Source organism: Chlorocebus sabaeus, chromosome 19 (assembly GCF_047675955.1).
Source record: "Chlorocebus sabaeus isolate Y175 chromosome 19, mChlSab1.0.hap1, whole genome shotgun sequence".
In the NCBI taxonomy this organism is placed as follows: domain Eukaryota; kingdom Metazoa; phylum Chordata; class Mammalia; order Primates; family Cercopithecidae; genus Chlorocebus; species Chlorocebus sabaeus.
The window spans coordinates 8,685,907-8,698,990 of NC_132922.1; the positions used below are offsets into that span (position 1 = coordinate 8,685,907).

Genomic DNA, 13,084 nt, shown 5'->3' on the forward strand with positions numbered 1-13,084 from the left:
GACCCTTCTTGTTTTTCCCACCTCCCTCCTTGAGCCCACCATCCTCAGCCTGGAAGCATGTGGATGCATGTGGGTATCTGAAGCTTTACAGAGCTTATAATGAGGAGATCAGTAAATCCACCCTGCCTTTGAGCTTAAAGAGAGAAATGAAAGTGGTCTTCTCTTCTAGGGGGTTGATGTTTATGTCTGCAAGCCATCTTGTTGACTAGGCCACCTTGTGGGTCTTTTTAAGCTTGGATGTTGATCTCACAAGCTGTTTACTTTGACTTCACTATGCAGAAGTGCTGTCTGGGCCCTCTGGACAGTGTAGGATGGTGCCTGGGCCTTGAAGAACACAGACTGAGAGACCTTGACTGACTGGCCATCTAGGTGCAGTTGCCTGTTCAGAATCCTCAGAAGAGGTTTTACTACACTACTGCTCTTCACTCGTCCCTCCCAGCAGGGACTGGTCAGAGGAGAAGCTCCCCTGTGCCCTCCAGGTTTCTGAGCTCTCTAGCTGTGGTTCTGGCCCCTGCCAGGAACAGGAATTTTGCTCTTCCTGACGGCTTGTGGACATGTATGAGAACAGAGTAGGGCATTGTCTGCACAGTGTTCCTGCATGGGAGGCCTTGTCAGAGATGGACACTGCCTTAGGCAGATTGCTGTAGGAGACTTCGTTTCCAGATGTATCTGGCATTAGTCTCAAGTTGTCTTTAGTGTGCACTCATAGTGTCTTACTCTTTTCTGCTTCTAACTCAGAGGGAACACAGTTCCTAACATGAGGCGTGCTTTATTAACAGTCCATCACAGCTGGTCACTGTTCCGTGGCCATGAGGGAACTGAGCCACTGGTGCCTTTCTCATGGCACCCTTTGCTGCTTGTGTGGTCCCCATCCTCATTTGTATAAACCCCTGTGGCATAAGCATGGCCAAGCCCCACGTGTGCTGTACTGTTTCTGTTTGGCCCAAACTAGAAACTGAGCCAGCATAGTGCTTGCTGCCAGAGCCCAGGTAAGAAGAGAGCATGTCCCCTGAGCTCCAGTTGTCTCGCTCCTGCTGTTTATAAACTCTCTGGCAGATTGGAGCAGCAGGAGTCTTGGTCACACTATGTACTTGTGGGTTTTAAATTAACACATTTCATTTATTGCCTTGCTAGTTGCTTGCTGCGGGAGGGGCTTGGAGGTTAGTGGTAAGTTGCTGAGCTCTTGGGCCCACAGAGCCAAGAAGGCTGCCGCCACTCTTAGATATTCACGAGCTCCAACGAAAGACAGGCTATGATGTTCCAGGTCTGGCCAAATATAAAAGGGTCTTTTGATTTGTTTTAGGATACTGGGACCTGAAAAGTTTTCATGTGTATGTTTGTTGCTTATTACTATTGCACTTAATCTGCAGGCACACAGACTGCTAGTCTGGATCTCAGTTTAAATTTAACAAGGTTAAGTACCATGGCTGTCTCCTGCCATGGTGCCTGGGAGCTCTCTGAGAATGTGTTATCAATATTTATTAACATTCTGCCACCGCGTTTTGCACCAGTGACCTGGCTGTCGGTCTCCAGGAGCTGTGGTGTGCAGAGTGAACTCATTAATTAGATTTCCTTGCACTACCCTTGTGCGAGAGCTCAACTCACCTGGAGGCAGATGTGTCTTTGCTGCCATCCAGGATGCTCTCATCATGTTACAAGTTGGAATGAATCATTTTTCCTCCAAGGATTAAAAGCATCCTCATGGGATTTTACCTTCCTCTGAAGCATTTAGCGTGGATTATGTGATTTGTGTTGCAGGCTTCTGTGTCTCCATGGGTCATAGGGCAAAGGTGACAGTGGGGCTCTTGGGCCTGGCCACCTTTCTGTCTCAGACACCTGGGCTTTCTCTGTACAGAGAAGAAAAGGCGCTTCCAGATTTTAAAGTGTTTTTACAAGGAAGCTTTGGCTTGAGCCTGGGAAATGGGGTTAGCCTAGAATCAGAGATTTTTAAAATAGCATTTATTGGTGATATCATGGGAATATAGAAAAGATCAAATTTAAATCAGCTATTATCTTATTACCCAAAGAGAATTATTGTTGTATATTCGTAGATTTCCTTTCGGTCTTTTTTTTTTTTTTTTTTTTTTTTTTGAGACGGAGTCTCGCTCTGTCACCAGGCTAGAGTGCAGTGGTGTGATCTTAGCTCACTGCAACCTCTGACTCCCTGGTTCAAGTGATTCTCCTGCCTCAGCCTCCCGAGTAGCTGGCATTACAGGCATGTGCCACCACACCCAGCTAATTTTTGTGTTTTTAATAGAGACAGGGTTTCACCATGTTGGCCAGGCTGGTCTTGATTTCTTGACCTTGTGTTCCGCCCACCTCGGCCTTCCAAAGTGCTGGGATTACAGGTGTGAGCCACCACGCCAGCTTTTTTTTTTTTTTTTTTAAGACAGAGTCTTGCTTGCCCAGGCTATAGTGCAGTGATGTGATTGTAGCTTACTGAAGCCTTGAACTCCTGGGCTCAAGCAATCCTCCCACCTCAGCCTCCCAAGTAGCTGGAACTATAGGCAAGTGCCATCATGCCCAGTCTTTCAGTTTTTTTTTTTTTTTTTGAGACAGTCTCACTCTATCGCCCACGCTGGAGTGCAGTGGCGCCATCTCGGCTCTCTGCAAGCTCCACCTCCCAGGTTCACGCCATTCTCCTGCCTCAGCCTCCCAAGTAGCTGCGACTACAGGCGCCCGCCACCTCGCCTGGCTAATTTTTTATATTTTTAGTAGAGTCGAGGTTTCACCGTGTTAACCAGGATGGTCTCGATCTCCTGACATCGTGATCCGCCTGCCTCCGCCTCCCAAAGTGCTGGGATTACAGGCGTGAGCCACTGCGCCTGGCGTGTTTTTTTTTTTTTTTTTTTTTTTTTTTAAATAGTGACAGGATCTCACTGTGTTGCCCAAGCTGGTCTTGACTCTTGGACTCAAGTGATCTTTCTGCCTTGGCCTCCCAAAGTGCTGGGATTATAGGTATGAGCCACCATGCCCAGCCTCGAGTCTTTTTTTAATGCATAGAAACATTTTAATAAAATTAGCACATTTATACATTTGTATATCCTGGTTTTTTCAAGCAGTTTTGTTTCATGAGTGTTTTCCATACCATTAACTCTTTTAAAATGTTAATTTTTAAGTGACCGATATCCATCATGTTAAGGTATTATAGCTTACTTGGGTTGTCTCTAATGTTTTCCTATTAGAAGTAAGTGTAGGGACCTCCTAGTTTTATGTCTGACCCTGTCAATCCCAGCCAGTATGACCACACGTACATCCAGCTGTGAAGTCTCTATCTGACTGTCCCCTTCTGTCTTCCAGATTGTTTGCTACATGAGGAGAACTTCTCGGTGAGGTGCCCTAAGCACAAGGTGAGTCAGAGGCCCCAAGAGCTACTAGCAGGGATGGGATCAAGGGTGGCTCCTCCTGGAAGATCTGAAGACCAGATGGTGGGCCTCACCCATGCCTGTCCCCACCTGTGCCTCTAACTGCCAGTCCACTCCTGGCCCTGGGAGGGTGGAGGGGCATGATGCTGTAGGGAGACCCATGGCATGGGGACCAGCACTCGGAGTAGTATGAGATCCCAGGAGAAATGTGTTTTGGGAGAGTTGGTGTTTGTCTGTTCATTAAGAGAGGCGAGAATATCTAACTCGACCAAGTCACTGATTTCCACTTGAGGTGAATAGAACCCCAGTTCACAGGTTGGAGTTTGGTAAGTCTGGTTCTAGACCTTGAGGCCTGTACAAAGGCATCTTCCCAGACTAGAAGTCAAGCTGACCCCAAGGCTCTGGGGAAGCTCACAGTCTCTTCCAGGTTGTGCTTCTGCAGAAGCAGCCTGATGCGCAATGGATGGTCTGCCTCGGGTCCACTTCCCAGTTTATTTAGGAGGTGGTCTCGTGGTCGCTTCCTTTAGGAAAGGGTGGGAGGTGAGGCGTGAATGGCCTGTTTGTGGATACCACATATGTGTATGGGGAGGGTGTATACGGAGAAGGAGCCCCAAGAAAGGACCAGAACGGAGACCACTGCCACCTGATGTTTCCTGCAGGGGCTGCACTGTGTCTCTGGCTGAGGTCACACTGACACCTGGTGGTCACTGGTCACTCACAGTCTTAAATCTAGTAGGGCTGAAAGTACTAGGAGGAGGTTGTCCAGAGAGGTCTGCCCTCAAAATGCTCCTGAAAGATGCTTGCTTATGCTTTTCTTTAAAAATTATTTCCAGGGAGGGGTGGTCACAGGATCTTATATTCTCTTTATTTTTACTTAATTTGCATGTTATTTTTAGAACTCCCCTTTTTAAGGGTCACATTTTGCCTCAGAAAACCCTGTCTGAATGTCTCCTATTTGTCGGTCAGGACTGACTCTGCCTTTTCTTTCCTTTTCCGTGTGCCACTCCTGTCCTCCCTCTGCCCTCCCTGATTTCCACACTGTCCTCTCCCACCTGTCTGTCTCCTCTTGGTTTTGCCTGTGTCAGCCTCCCCTTCCGTGCCCTCTCCCCCCCTTGCAGAACAAGACCGCGAAAGGCAGCCTCAGCACAGAGCAGTCGGAGCGGGGGTGAGGGGGGCAGTGTGCTCGTGGGAATGGAAAGGACAGCAAGCACAGGTGAGTCGGGGCCACTGGGCTCCCTGTACCCTGCCCAGCTCCCAGCAGGCCTTGTTGCCTCTGCCCTCCCGCTCGCTCCATGCTCTGCCGCCAGCATTTCATCCTATGGATGACACCACCAGGTGGATGCAGTGTTTTTCCATTGGTTACTTAGCTCCCCAGAATATCTGTGGAAAAGAGTTGGGGCCTTCTAAACTGTCCACTGCTGATGGGGTGCAGGGTGACTGTTCCTGAAGGCAGCCCTTCAGGGCACAGCTAGCCAGGGGTGGCCTTGTGAGTGGACACAGCAGGCTTTTAGGCCTCTTCCTCGGGCAGGGCACCTCTTGCCAGTAGCCCCTGCTCTTTCTCCCATCTCAGAAAGGGTTCTACTCAAAGGCCTCTTCTCTTTAATTTGCTCCATTACTGTAAAGCTTATGGTGTGTTTTCCTTTGAAAACAACAGAACTCTTGGGTTTTGTTATTCGAAATCTTTTTTTTCCAGTACTTTGAAGGATTCCTTTTTGCAGAAGTACAAAGGAAAGAAAAATCCTCAAAGATTTAGTAGACTCTAGCATCTGATTTAATTTTACTCTTAAAAATCTTAAGGCTGGGTATGGGGCGTCTACCTATAATGCCAACACTTTGGGAGGCTGAGGCAGGAGGATCACCTAAGCTCAGGAGTTCAAGACCAGCCTGGGCAACAGTGAGACCCTGTCTGTACATTTTAAAAAATATTAACCATGCATGGTGGTGCGTGCCTTTAGTCCCATCTACTCAGGAGGCTGAGCTGGGAGGATTGCTTGATCAAATCTGGAGGTTGAGGCTGCAGTGAGCCATGATCGTGCTGCTGCATTCCAGCTGGGCCACAGTGAGACCCTGTCTCAAAAAAAAAAATTATTGTGATTGAGTTGTGCTTGCTGTGAGTTTGTGTGGGATTGTGGTCACGGCCCTCGGCAGGCATCTGTGAAAACAGGATGATAGGACTTGGGTCTCTAGAAGCTGCAGGCCTCTGAGCTCCATGTTGCTCCTTCACCCTCCCTTCCTCACTGAGGCATGAGGGGAAATAGGTTGTAAAGAAAAGAAAAACAAAAATGTACCTTGTGGCACTTACTGCTACAGGATGGGGCAGGAGGACTAGTTGTCTCAGAAATACTCATTGAGGGGTCATTTCTCTCAAATGGGAGGACTTCTGTGTCAACCTCAGGAGTTTGACCCACACAGCTACGCTAGACCTGTCCCTTCTGGCACCACCATGTGCCTGATCACCTTCTGGAACATGCCCTCCCCCTTGTTACCACTACTAATTTCCAGAGAAGGCCCCTGGGCTGCCGCACCATTTGAGAAGTCAGGTGCTAAGTGCCTTCTTGATAGAGCATTGAGTGTAGTGCCTTTCCTCTTTCCTCTTCCAGGGAGTAGGGGTGGCAGTGGAGGGATCAGAGCAAAGTGGGGGAGGTGGGTGGAAGCCATTCCATGTGTTCCTGGGTCAGAGGAATCAGATGAGCAAATGAAGCCTCTTGGCCTTGGAGTACATTGCCACCATCAGCGAGTGACTGCTGGTTTTCCAGAACCTGCTGGGCAGCACTGCCTGCCTGCCCTTGCCCCTTTCCCTGGGATTAGCCCTCAGGGAAAGGCAGCCATTGCATTGGGTAGTTTTGAAAGGACTGTTTTGTGTTGGCCCTCCTGCATGTCCCTATACTCCTGAGGGTGCCACTGTGCCTTCCCATTGTCGCCCCTCTGCCAGCACAGGCCCAGATGGTTAGAGTCAAGTTCTGTAGGGGACCGTGATGTTGTATTCCTGGAATGTGTCCTAGAAGACCTGGTTAAGAGCTTAAGTGTTTTTTGTTTTTATCCTGGAATTGCATCTGTTAGAAAAAAGGGTTGGGCCCTGGGTCTGGGGGACAAATCTCTTGGGGATTTTGTTCATCATCTGTTCCTGTCTAGTAATTCTTGGGCCTTCCTTCCTACCTGAGAGGGCCCTTGACTCTTTTTTTTTTTTTTTTTTTGAGATGGATTCTCGCTATGTTGCCCAGGCTGAAGTGCAGTGACCCAATCTCAGCTCACTGCAGTCTCCATCTCTGGGGTTCAGGCAATTCTCCCGCCTCAGCCTCCCGAGTAGCTGGGACTACAGGCGTGCACCACCCCGCCCAGCTAATTTTTATATTTTTTGTAGAGACGGGGTTTCACCCAGACTGGCCTTGAACTCCTCACATCAAGTGATCTGCCCGCCTTGGCCTCCCAAAGTGCTGGGATTACAGGTGTGAGCCACCGTGCCTGGCCAACTCTTCAGCAGAACAATGAGCTTTATCCTTCTGGGTTGAAGCACAGTGATGAAGTGGCCTCACCCATTATAGAGTCGTCTCAGGTCCATTGAGGTTGAACCATTCAGCTCTTGGAGGGAGAGGATAGACGCACTGCATCCAGTCCTGTCCATCTGAAATGTTTTTTATGTGCTGTTCCCACAAGCCAGATACCATTTCCTGGTTTCCCAGTTCAGCAGAGTGACATTGAGGGTGGTCACCATCCTTCATTTGTGGTAGAAGCCCTGGTGACTGGGGTTGGAATCACACCTCTAACTAAAGGAGGGCTCATCTTGGGCCCCATGCTGGGGACAGAGAGCCGCCATTATTGGGTGCCCTGACAAGGCAGGGAACAGACAGTGGATGTGCGTGTGTGTCTGCCTCCTGGTGCGCCATGTTCTGACAGAGTGGTTTGATAGGTACTGTGTGACTAAAGTCAGACCACTCCATGTCTCTGTGCTTCAGTTTCTTCTGTAAAAACAGGAATAGCAGTGCCAACCTTGTGAGATTCCCTTGGGAAATGTCTTTAAGTGCCAGCACAGCACACTGACTCTCAGCCTGTTGGTCTGCCATGCCTAGCTGTGGGTTTCTCGTGGGAGTTGGAGAGGTCAAGGCAGCAGATTGAACCCTGTAGCTGTCTCTTATAGCAAAAAATACCCAAGACTTGGAGGTTAAAAGATGCTGCCCCTGCCTCCCAGCATGTGACGTACCTGGTACCCGACCCTCGCCAGGAGTGCAGAGGGGAAAAGTCCTTCCACGGGCCTGTGGTTGCCCACTGTCTCCTTGTGCCAAGGTGGATTGTCTTGCTGGCTTGTGTCATTGGTTGGCAGGGCTTTTGACAGTGGAAGGCCCAGCCCTTCCTCCTGTCGTGAATTAAACAAGGAGGCCCCAGCTTCCCCTAACAGGCCCTGTGGTCCAGCACATGGGAACCTATAACCTTGATCAGGGCTAATGCTGCATCCTGGATGCTACGTACCCTGCAAAGAACAGCCATGGATGGAAGCTGAGCAAGGCAGGGCACGGGGAGTGGCGCCCCTGCCCCTGGAACTGGATGTCACACAGCCCATTTGTGTATGAATGAATGTCACATTCTAGATTCCCTTTTTCCCAGACTGGTCTAAAGGTGGTCCAGCATTACACCTCCAGAGGAGAGCCCGAGTCTGTCCACTTTCTTTCCCCACCAGCACCAGCCCAGGCATTGCAGCTTCTGTAGTGCCCGCCTCCCTGCCACTGCTCAGTAGCCAAGTGCAATCTTCATTAGGCCTCCCTCCAGTCCTGTCTCTTCTCTACGTCAGAGATTCTTGTCATCTTCCAAATAAAGTCCAAACGTCTCACCTTGCCTCCAGAGCCCTGTGGGAGTCTCAGGTGACTCTCTAGGTCCCTGGCCTCCTCTACCTCCTCAGGGGGCAGGCTGCCTCCCTCTGGGCTTCTGCACACACAATTCCTTGTGCTGGAAACACTTTAGCTCCCCGTCTTCATGTTGCAAACAGGCTCCATCTCCTGAGTCCCAGCTTCAATGCCGCTTCCTCAGAGAAGCCTTTCCCTTTCTAAATCCTTCTTTCCATTGCCCCTCTCCTCACTTGCAGCCGTCCTAGCATCACCACAATTTCAGATCGTTTACTTGTTTACTACCTGTCTCTCCACTAGAATGTAAGCTCCACATGGGCAGGGACCACATCTGTCAAAGCCTAGCCCAGAGCGGTGCATGTAACTGTGCTAGTGCCAGGTGAGTCTGTGTTAAAGAAATGAGTGCATCCCAGGCCGGGCACGGTGACTCACACCTGTAATCCCAGCACTTTGGGAGGCCGAGATGGGCAGATCACGAGGTCAGGGGATGGAGACCATCCTGGCTAACATACAAAGATACAAAAAATTAAAATACGAAAATACTAAAAATACTAAAAGTTAGCTGGTCGTGGTAGCAGGCACCTGTAGTCCCAGCTACTCGGGAGGCTGAGGCAGGAGAATGGCGTGAACCTGGGAGGTGGAGCTTGCAGTGAGCCTAGATCGCACCACTGCACTCCAGCCTGTGTGGCAGAGCGAGACTCACATCTCAAAAAAAGAAAAAAATAAAAAAGAAATTAGTGCCATCCCAGAGAAGAAAGGGCACTTGGACCCTGACCATTAGTGCCCTAAATCAGTATAGATTCAGAATTAGGTTTCTCTTCACATCCTTCCTCTCTAGTCAGAATTAATGTCTATTTTAGAAATGAGGAAATGGGCTCTGGGCAAATCCTGGCCAAAGTGAGTGGTGTTGAGATGATAAGTTTTTGCTACAATTGGAAAAGGCAGGCTTGGAGTCTGATATGGAAGGACATGAGGACGGCGTCCCAGGTTCAGGCCACAGATGAGGCCAAAGGGGAGCAGAAAGGACAGTGTGAGCGAGAAGGAAATGGGGGAGGGAACAAGTGAGAGAGCCTGGGAAGGTGTTGGCCCAAGACGAAACCCTGGATGCTGGCAGCTGAGCAGCAAGATGACGTTCTTTAAAAGAGAATTGACAGTCTTCAGCATAGGGGCGGCAGGTCACTCCTGCTGCTCAGACCAGCTGGCACCACGGCTGCTCCCAGGCTCGCTGTCTGGGGTCCAGCCATCTCTCAGCCACACCCCGTGCCCTAGGACATGCAGCTCCTAGGACCCGGTCAGGAAAGCCCCAGGCCCACCTCTGGCCATATCGCTTTGGGCTACACCTGTCGCCTTCCTGAGCTTCAGCTCTTGAAGATGGGGGTCAGGCAGGTCCACGTCACTGTGAACTAATATCTGTGAAGCTTCTAGCCCAGCGCCTTTCTAGAATTTTCCTTCCTAATTTCCCTACTGAAGGAGCAATTCTTTTAAAGCAACTCTTGAAAAGTTAGAGTCCCATTACATTCAGGATATCATGTGTTTGGGCTAGTCTAGTCGTCAGACCTGGGGAACACTCCCTGTTGGGAAGGCTGTGGAGGGCAGAGCCCCATGCTGCAGGTGCTGAAGAACTGCTGCTGCCTGGGCCATCATGCACCCCAGGGAGGGGCCCACAGGTAGCAGCTCACAGAGTCAACTGGCCAGGCAGACCCTGGCTGCTGACGTACACTTCATTCTTCAGTGGGGAGCTGGTGTGGGGTCCTGTTCTTCTGAGTAATGAGCAAGATTGGGGTGCAGGCCCAAGACTGCTCTGTACTCGTAAAGAGGGCAAACCCTGCCCTGTCCCCTCCATGAGCAGAGCCTGGCAGGGTACGTGTGGGCATTGACTTTGATTCCCATGGGCATCCTGCAACCCCAACAAGATGACACCCTTCTGTGTTCCTGGAGGTAGGTGCCCATTAGCTCAGCTGCTGGCCTGCATTCCCAGGGCCTGCTTTTACTTGCGTGTGGTGATGATGTGCCGTGGCCTCTGTGGAATGTGTTCCTGCTCATTGGTGTTACCTGCCAAGTAGTCAGGAACTTCTGTGGGCAAGAGCATGTGCATGTACGTGCTTGGGAATAGCTCAATCTTAGCTCCTGCAGGCCCCAGCCTTCTTAGCAGTTTTGTGTGTGTATAAACTTTATGGAAGCAGAAAGGGCTGGTGACACCTGGGTTCCTGGGGTTTATTTGTAAGGGGAGGGCACCAAATTGGGCTTGAGGAAGCAGTGAGCCCTAGTGACAGTCTTAAGCACAGTGATTGGCAGATAGCAAGTGAAGGAGGGGCGAGGCTGCTATCACTTCTGGTTTCTGGTGAAATTTTACTGGACTGATTCCTTGGAAACTGCTGTATCTCTTTGAGACCTTTCCATATAGGATGGCCCATGAAGCATTCCACAGGGACCTTTGGTATAATCCATCTGTCCTATGTGGGCCATCAGAATCCCCTTCTGCACCTGGGCTGGAAGAGGAGAGAAGCCCCCCAGCCTGGGGATGGGAGACCTAGGGTTCTCAGGCTCCTGAGAGGTCGAGAGGATTAACACAGTCCAGCTCTGTCTGAGCCTCAGAAATCCTGCCCTCCCTGTTAGAGGCCATGGGAAGAGCATTCTTTTTAAGCATGAAGAACTGACTGTGGGCCAGGCCTAGTGGCTCACGCCTGTAATCCCAGCACTTTAGGAGGCCAAGGTGGGCAGATCACCACTCTGACCAACATGGCGAAACCACATCTCTCCTAAAAATACAAAAATTAGCCGGGTATGGTGGTGTGCACCTGTGATCCCAGCTATTCAGGAGGCTGAGGCACAAGAATCACTTGAACCCAGGAGGCGGAGGCTGCAGTGAGCCAAGATCGTATCACTGCACTCCAGTCTGGGCAACAGAGCAAGATTCTGTCTCAAAAAAAAAAAAAAACTTTGTCATTAGCTGAGGATGGTGGCGTGTACCTGGTAGTCCCAGCTGTTTTGGAAGGCTGAGGTGGGAGGATTGCTTGAGCCCCGGTCAAGGCTGCAGGGAGCCGAGGCGACAGAGTGAGATTTGTCTCAAAAACAGCTAGCTGTGTCGACTAGAGGCAACTGTGAAACTGTCCTAAGAGGCTGGACTTCGAGAAGGTTCTTCCACAGATTGACCAGGTACTGTAGGTTTCAGTCACAGCTGGGGTCCGACACTGGCAAAACCCCACCAGCTGCCCCACAACTGGGGGCTTGCCCTGAGGTCAGGGAGTTCTCTGCTGTCCTGGTTCCTTTATGCACTAGGAAGGCAGATATACCCTGAGGAGCCCTCAAAGTCTGGCCCCAGCACCCCCACTAGGTCATTGCTGCCTTTAATCACATTCCAGATCCAAAGCCACACAGTGGCCCTGGCATTGGTCTCAGGTGTGTCCCACACCAGCAGCACATCTACAGAGGGGTCTGAGTGCAGGCTTCCTACTGAAAGCTCCCAGGGGTACCATGGAACAGCGGCTGTTGGTGGTGGACCCTGTGGAGGCTCCTGGCCTTCAGTGTCTGTCCCTTGTCTTGCAGGTGAGACTGTGGAGATGAGAAGGTGGTGGACACTCGTGATGGAATGGAAATCGTCCTACCGTGCAGCCACACCCTGCCCCGCCCCACCCCGCGTGCCTGCCCATGCCAGCACTTCCTTCCTAAGTTCTCACATCACACTCAAACCAGTGACACCACGGGAAAGAAAGACCCAAGACGTTGGAATGGCTGTTTCCATGGACACAATCTCCATAGTGACAATGTGGGGGGAGGGGGGGAGGGGTGGGATGACGGGGAAAGGGTGGGGGGAATTAAAAGGGAGGGATAAAAAATATATATATATAAATCTATTTTTAGTCTGGAAAGACTTTGTTTAAATGAAAGGTGCGCTATCCCTTTTGATTCTATTTTAAAATTATCTAGTTAAAGATCTCCAAATTTGTTCTGATGACAAGTGAAATTTAAATGTGAAATTGAACTGAACAAACCCTCATCTCATAAAGGACGGGGTGTGTGTGGCTTTGATCTTTAGCCTGTCTCACACCAGTTCAGAAAACACTAGACCCAGGATTGAAAAAGCAGAAAAACCACACCAGAACCATCCTTTTGTCATTAATTTGTCTCAAAGTGGGAAGGTTTTAGGGGGAGGGGGAAATATAGGGACGGTCCATGTTTTCAAGAGCAGGGGAATGATGTTTAAACACAAAAATATTTGTTTTTCATTTCCAGAAACACTATTTATTTATTTTTTTTTAACTTTTTCTTTTTGGGGGTGAAATTGGCAGATGCCTGAGGTCATAGCTGTGTCCTGGGTCACTGTGGCTGGTGAGGACCCTAAGTGTACACAGCAGCAGCAAAACCGAGGGATGACCCTCCTCTGGGGCCCCCTGTCCTCAGCACATTCCAGGCAGCTGTGCCCTGACCCACAGGTACCCGTGGGGATGAGAGGAGGCCCAGGCCTGTGCTGCCAGAGCCGGCAGTGTGAGCTGTAGGCAGGGACGGGGAGGGACTGTCGCTGTGATCAGAGTGGGTTAAGCTGACCAGGAACACCCATTTAGCCCCTTTTTCTTTTTGCTTTCATTTTTATAAAGGAAAAGAGGACCTGTCAGATAGGCAGCCCCATGCTACGTGATTCTTTATGTTGTGTTGTTTTGTTTTGTTTTGTAAATTGTATAATTTTTAAATATCTGAGTTTTAAAAAAAGAAAAAAGTACAAAAAAATCTTGTTATGGCCTTAAGAAGGGGTTAGTGCATCTTTCAGGGGTCACTCTGCCATGGGGATAAAATAGCTGTTTCACAAACAGTTTTATTTAAAAAAACAAAAAACAAAAAAAATCAAAAAATCAAAAAAATAATAAACTTCATTTTAACCTTGTTTCC

General features: G+C 49.7%; 1 protein-coding gene across 4 annotated transcripts in view; it reads left to right on the top strand.

Moving 5' to 3' along the window:
* The window catches only part of TCF20 (transcription factor 20), a 186,644-nt gene extending 173,565 nt beyond the window's left edge, over positions 1 to 13,079 (top strand). For 2 of the 4 annotated variants that reach the window (XM_007975962.3, XM_007975965.3), the window contains exons 4-6: positions 3,301 to 3,350; positions 4,451 to 4,578; positions 11,747 to 13,079. In XM_007975962.3, coding sequence (XP_007974153.2) covers positions 3,301 to 3,350; positions 4,451 to 4,534 — 134 coding nt within the window. In that variant the 3' untranslated portion in view covers positions 4,535 to 4,578; positions 11,747 to 13,079. The remainder of the gene's footprint in view (positions 1 to 3,300; positions 3,351 to 4,450; positions 4,579 to 11,746) is intronic. The other 2 variants (XM_007975967.3, XM_007975968.3) reach the window with 2 other exon arrangements.
* Positions 13,080 to 13,084: the final 5 nt, after the last annotated feature.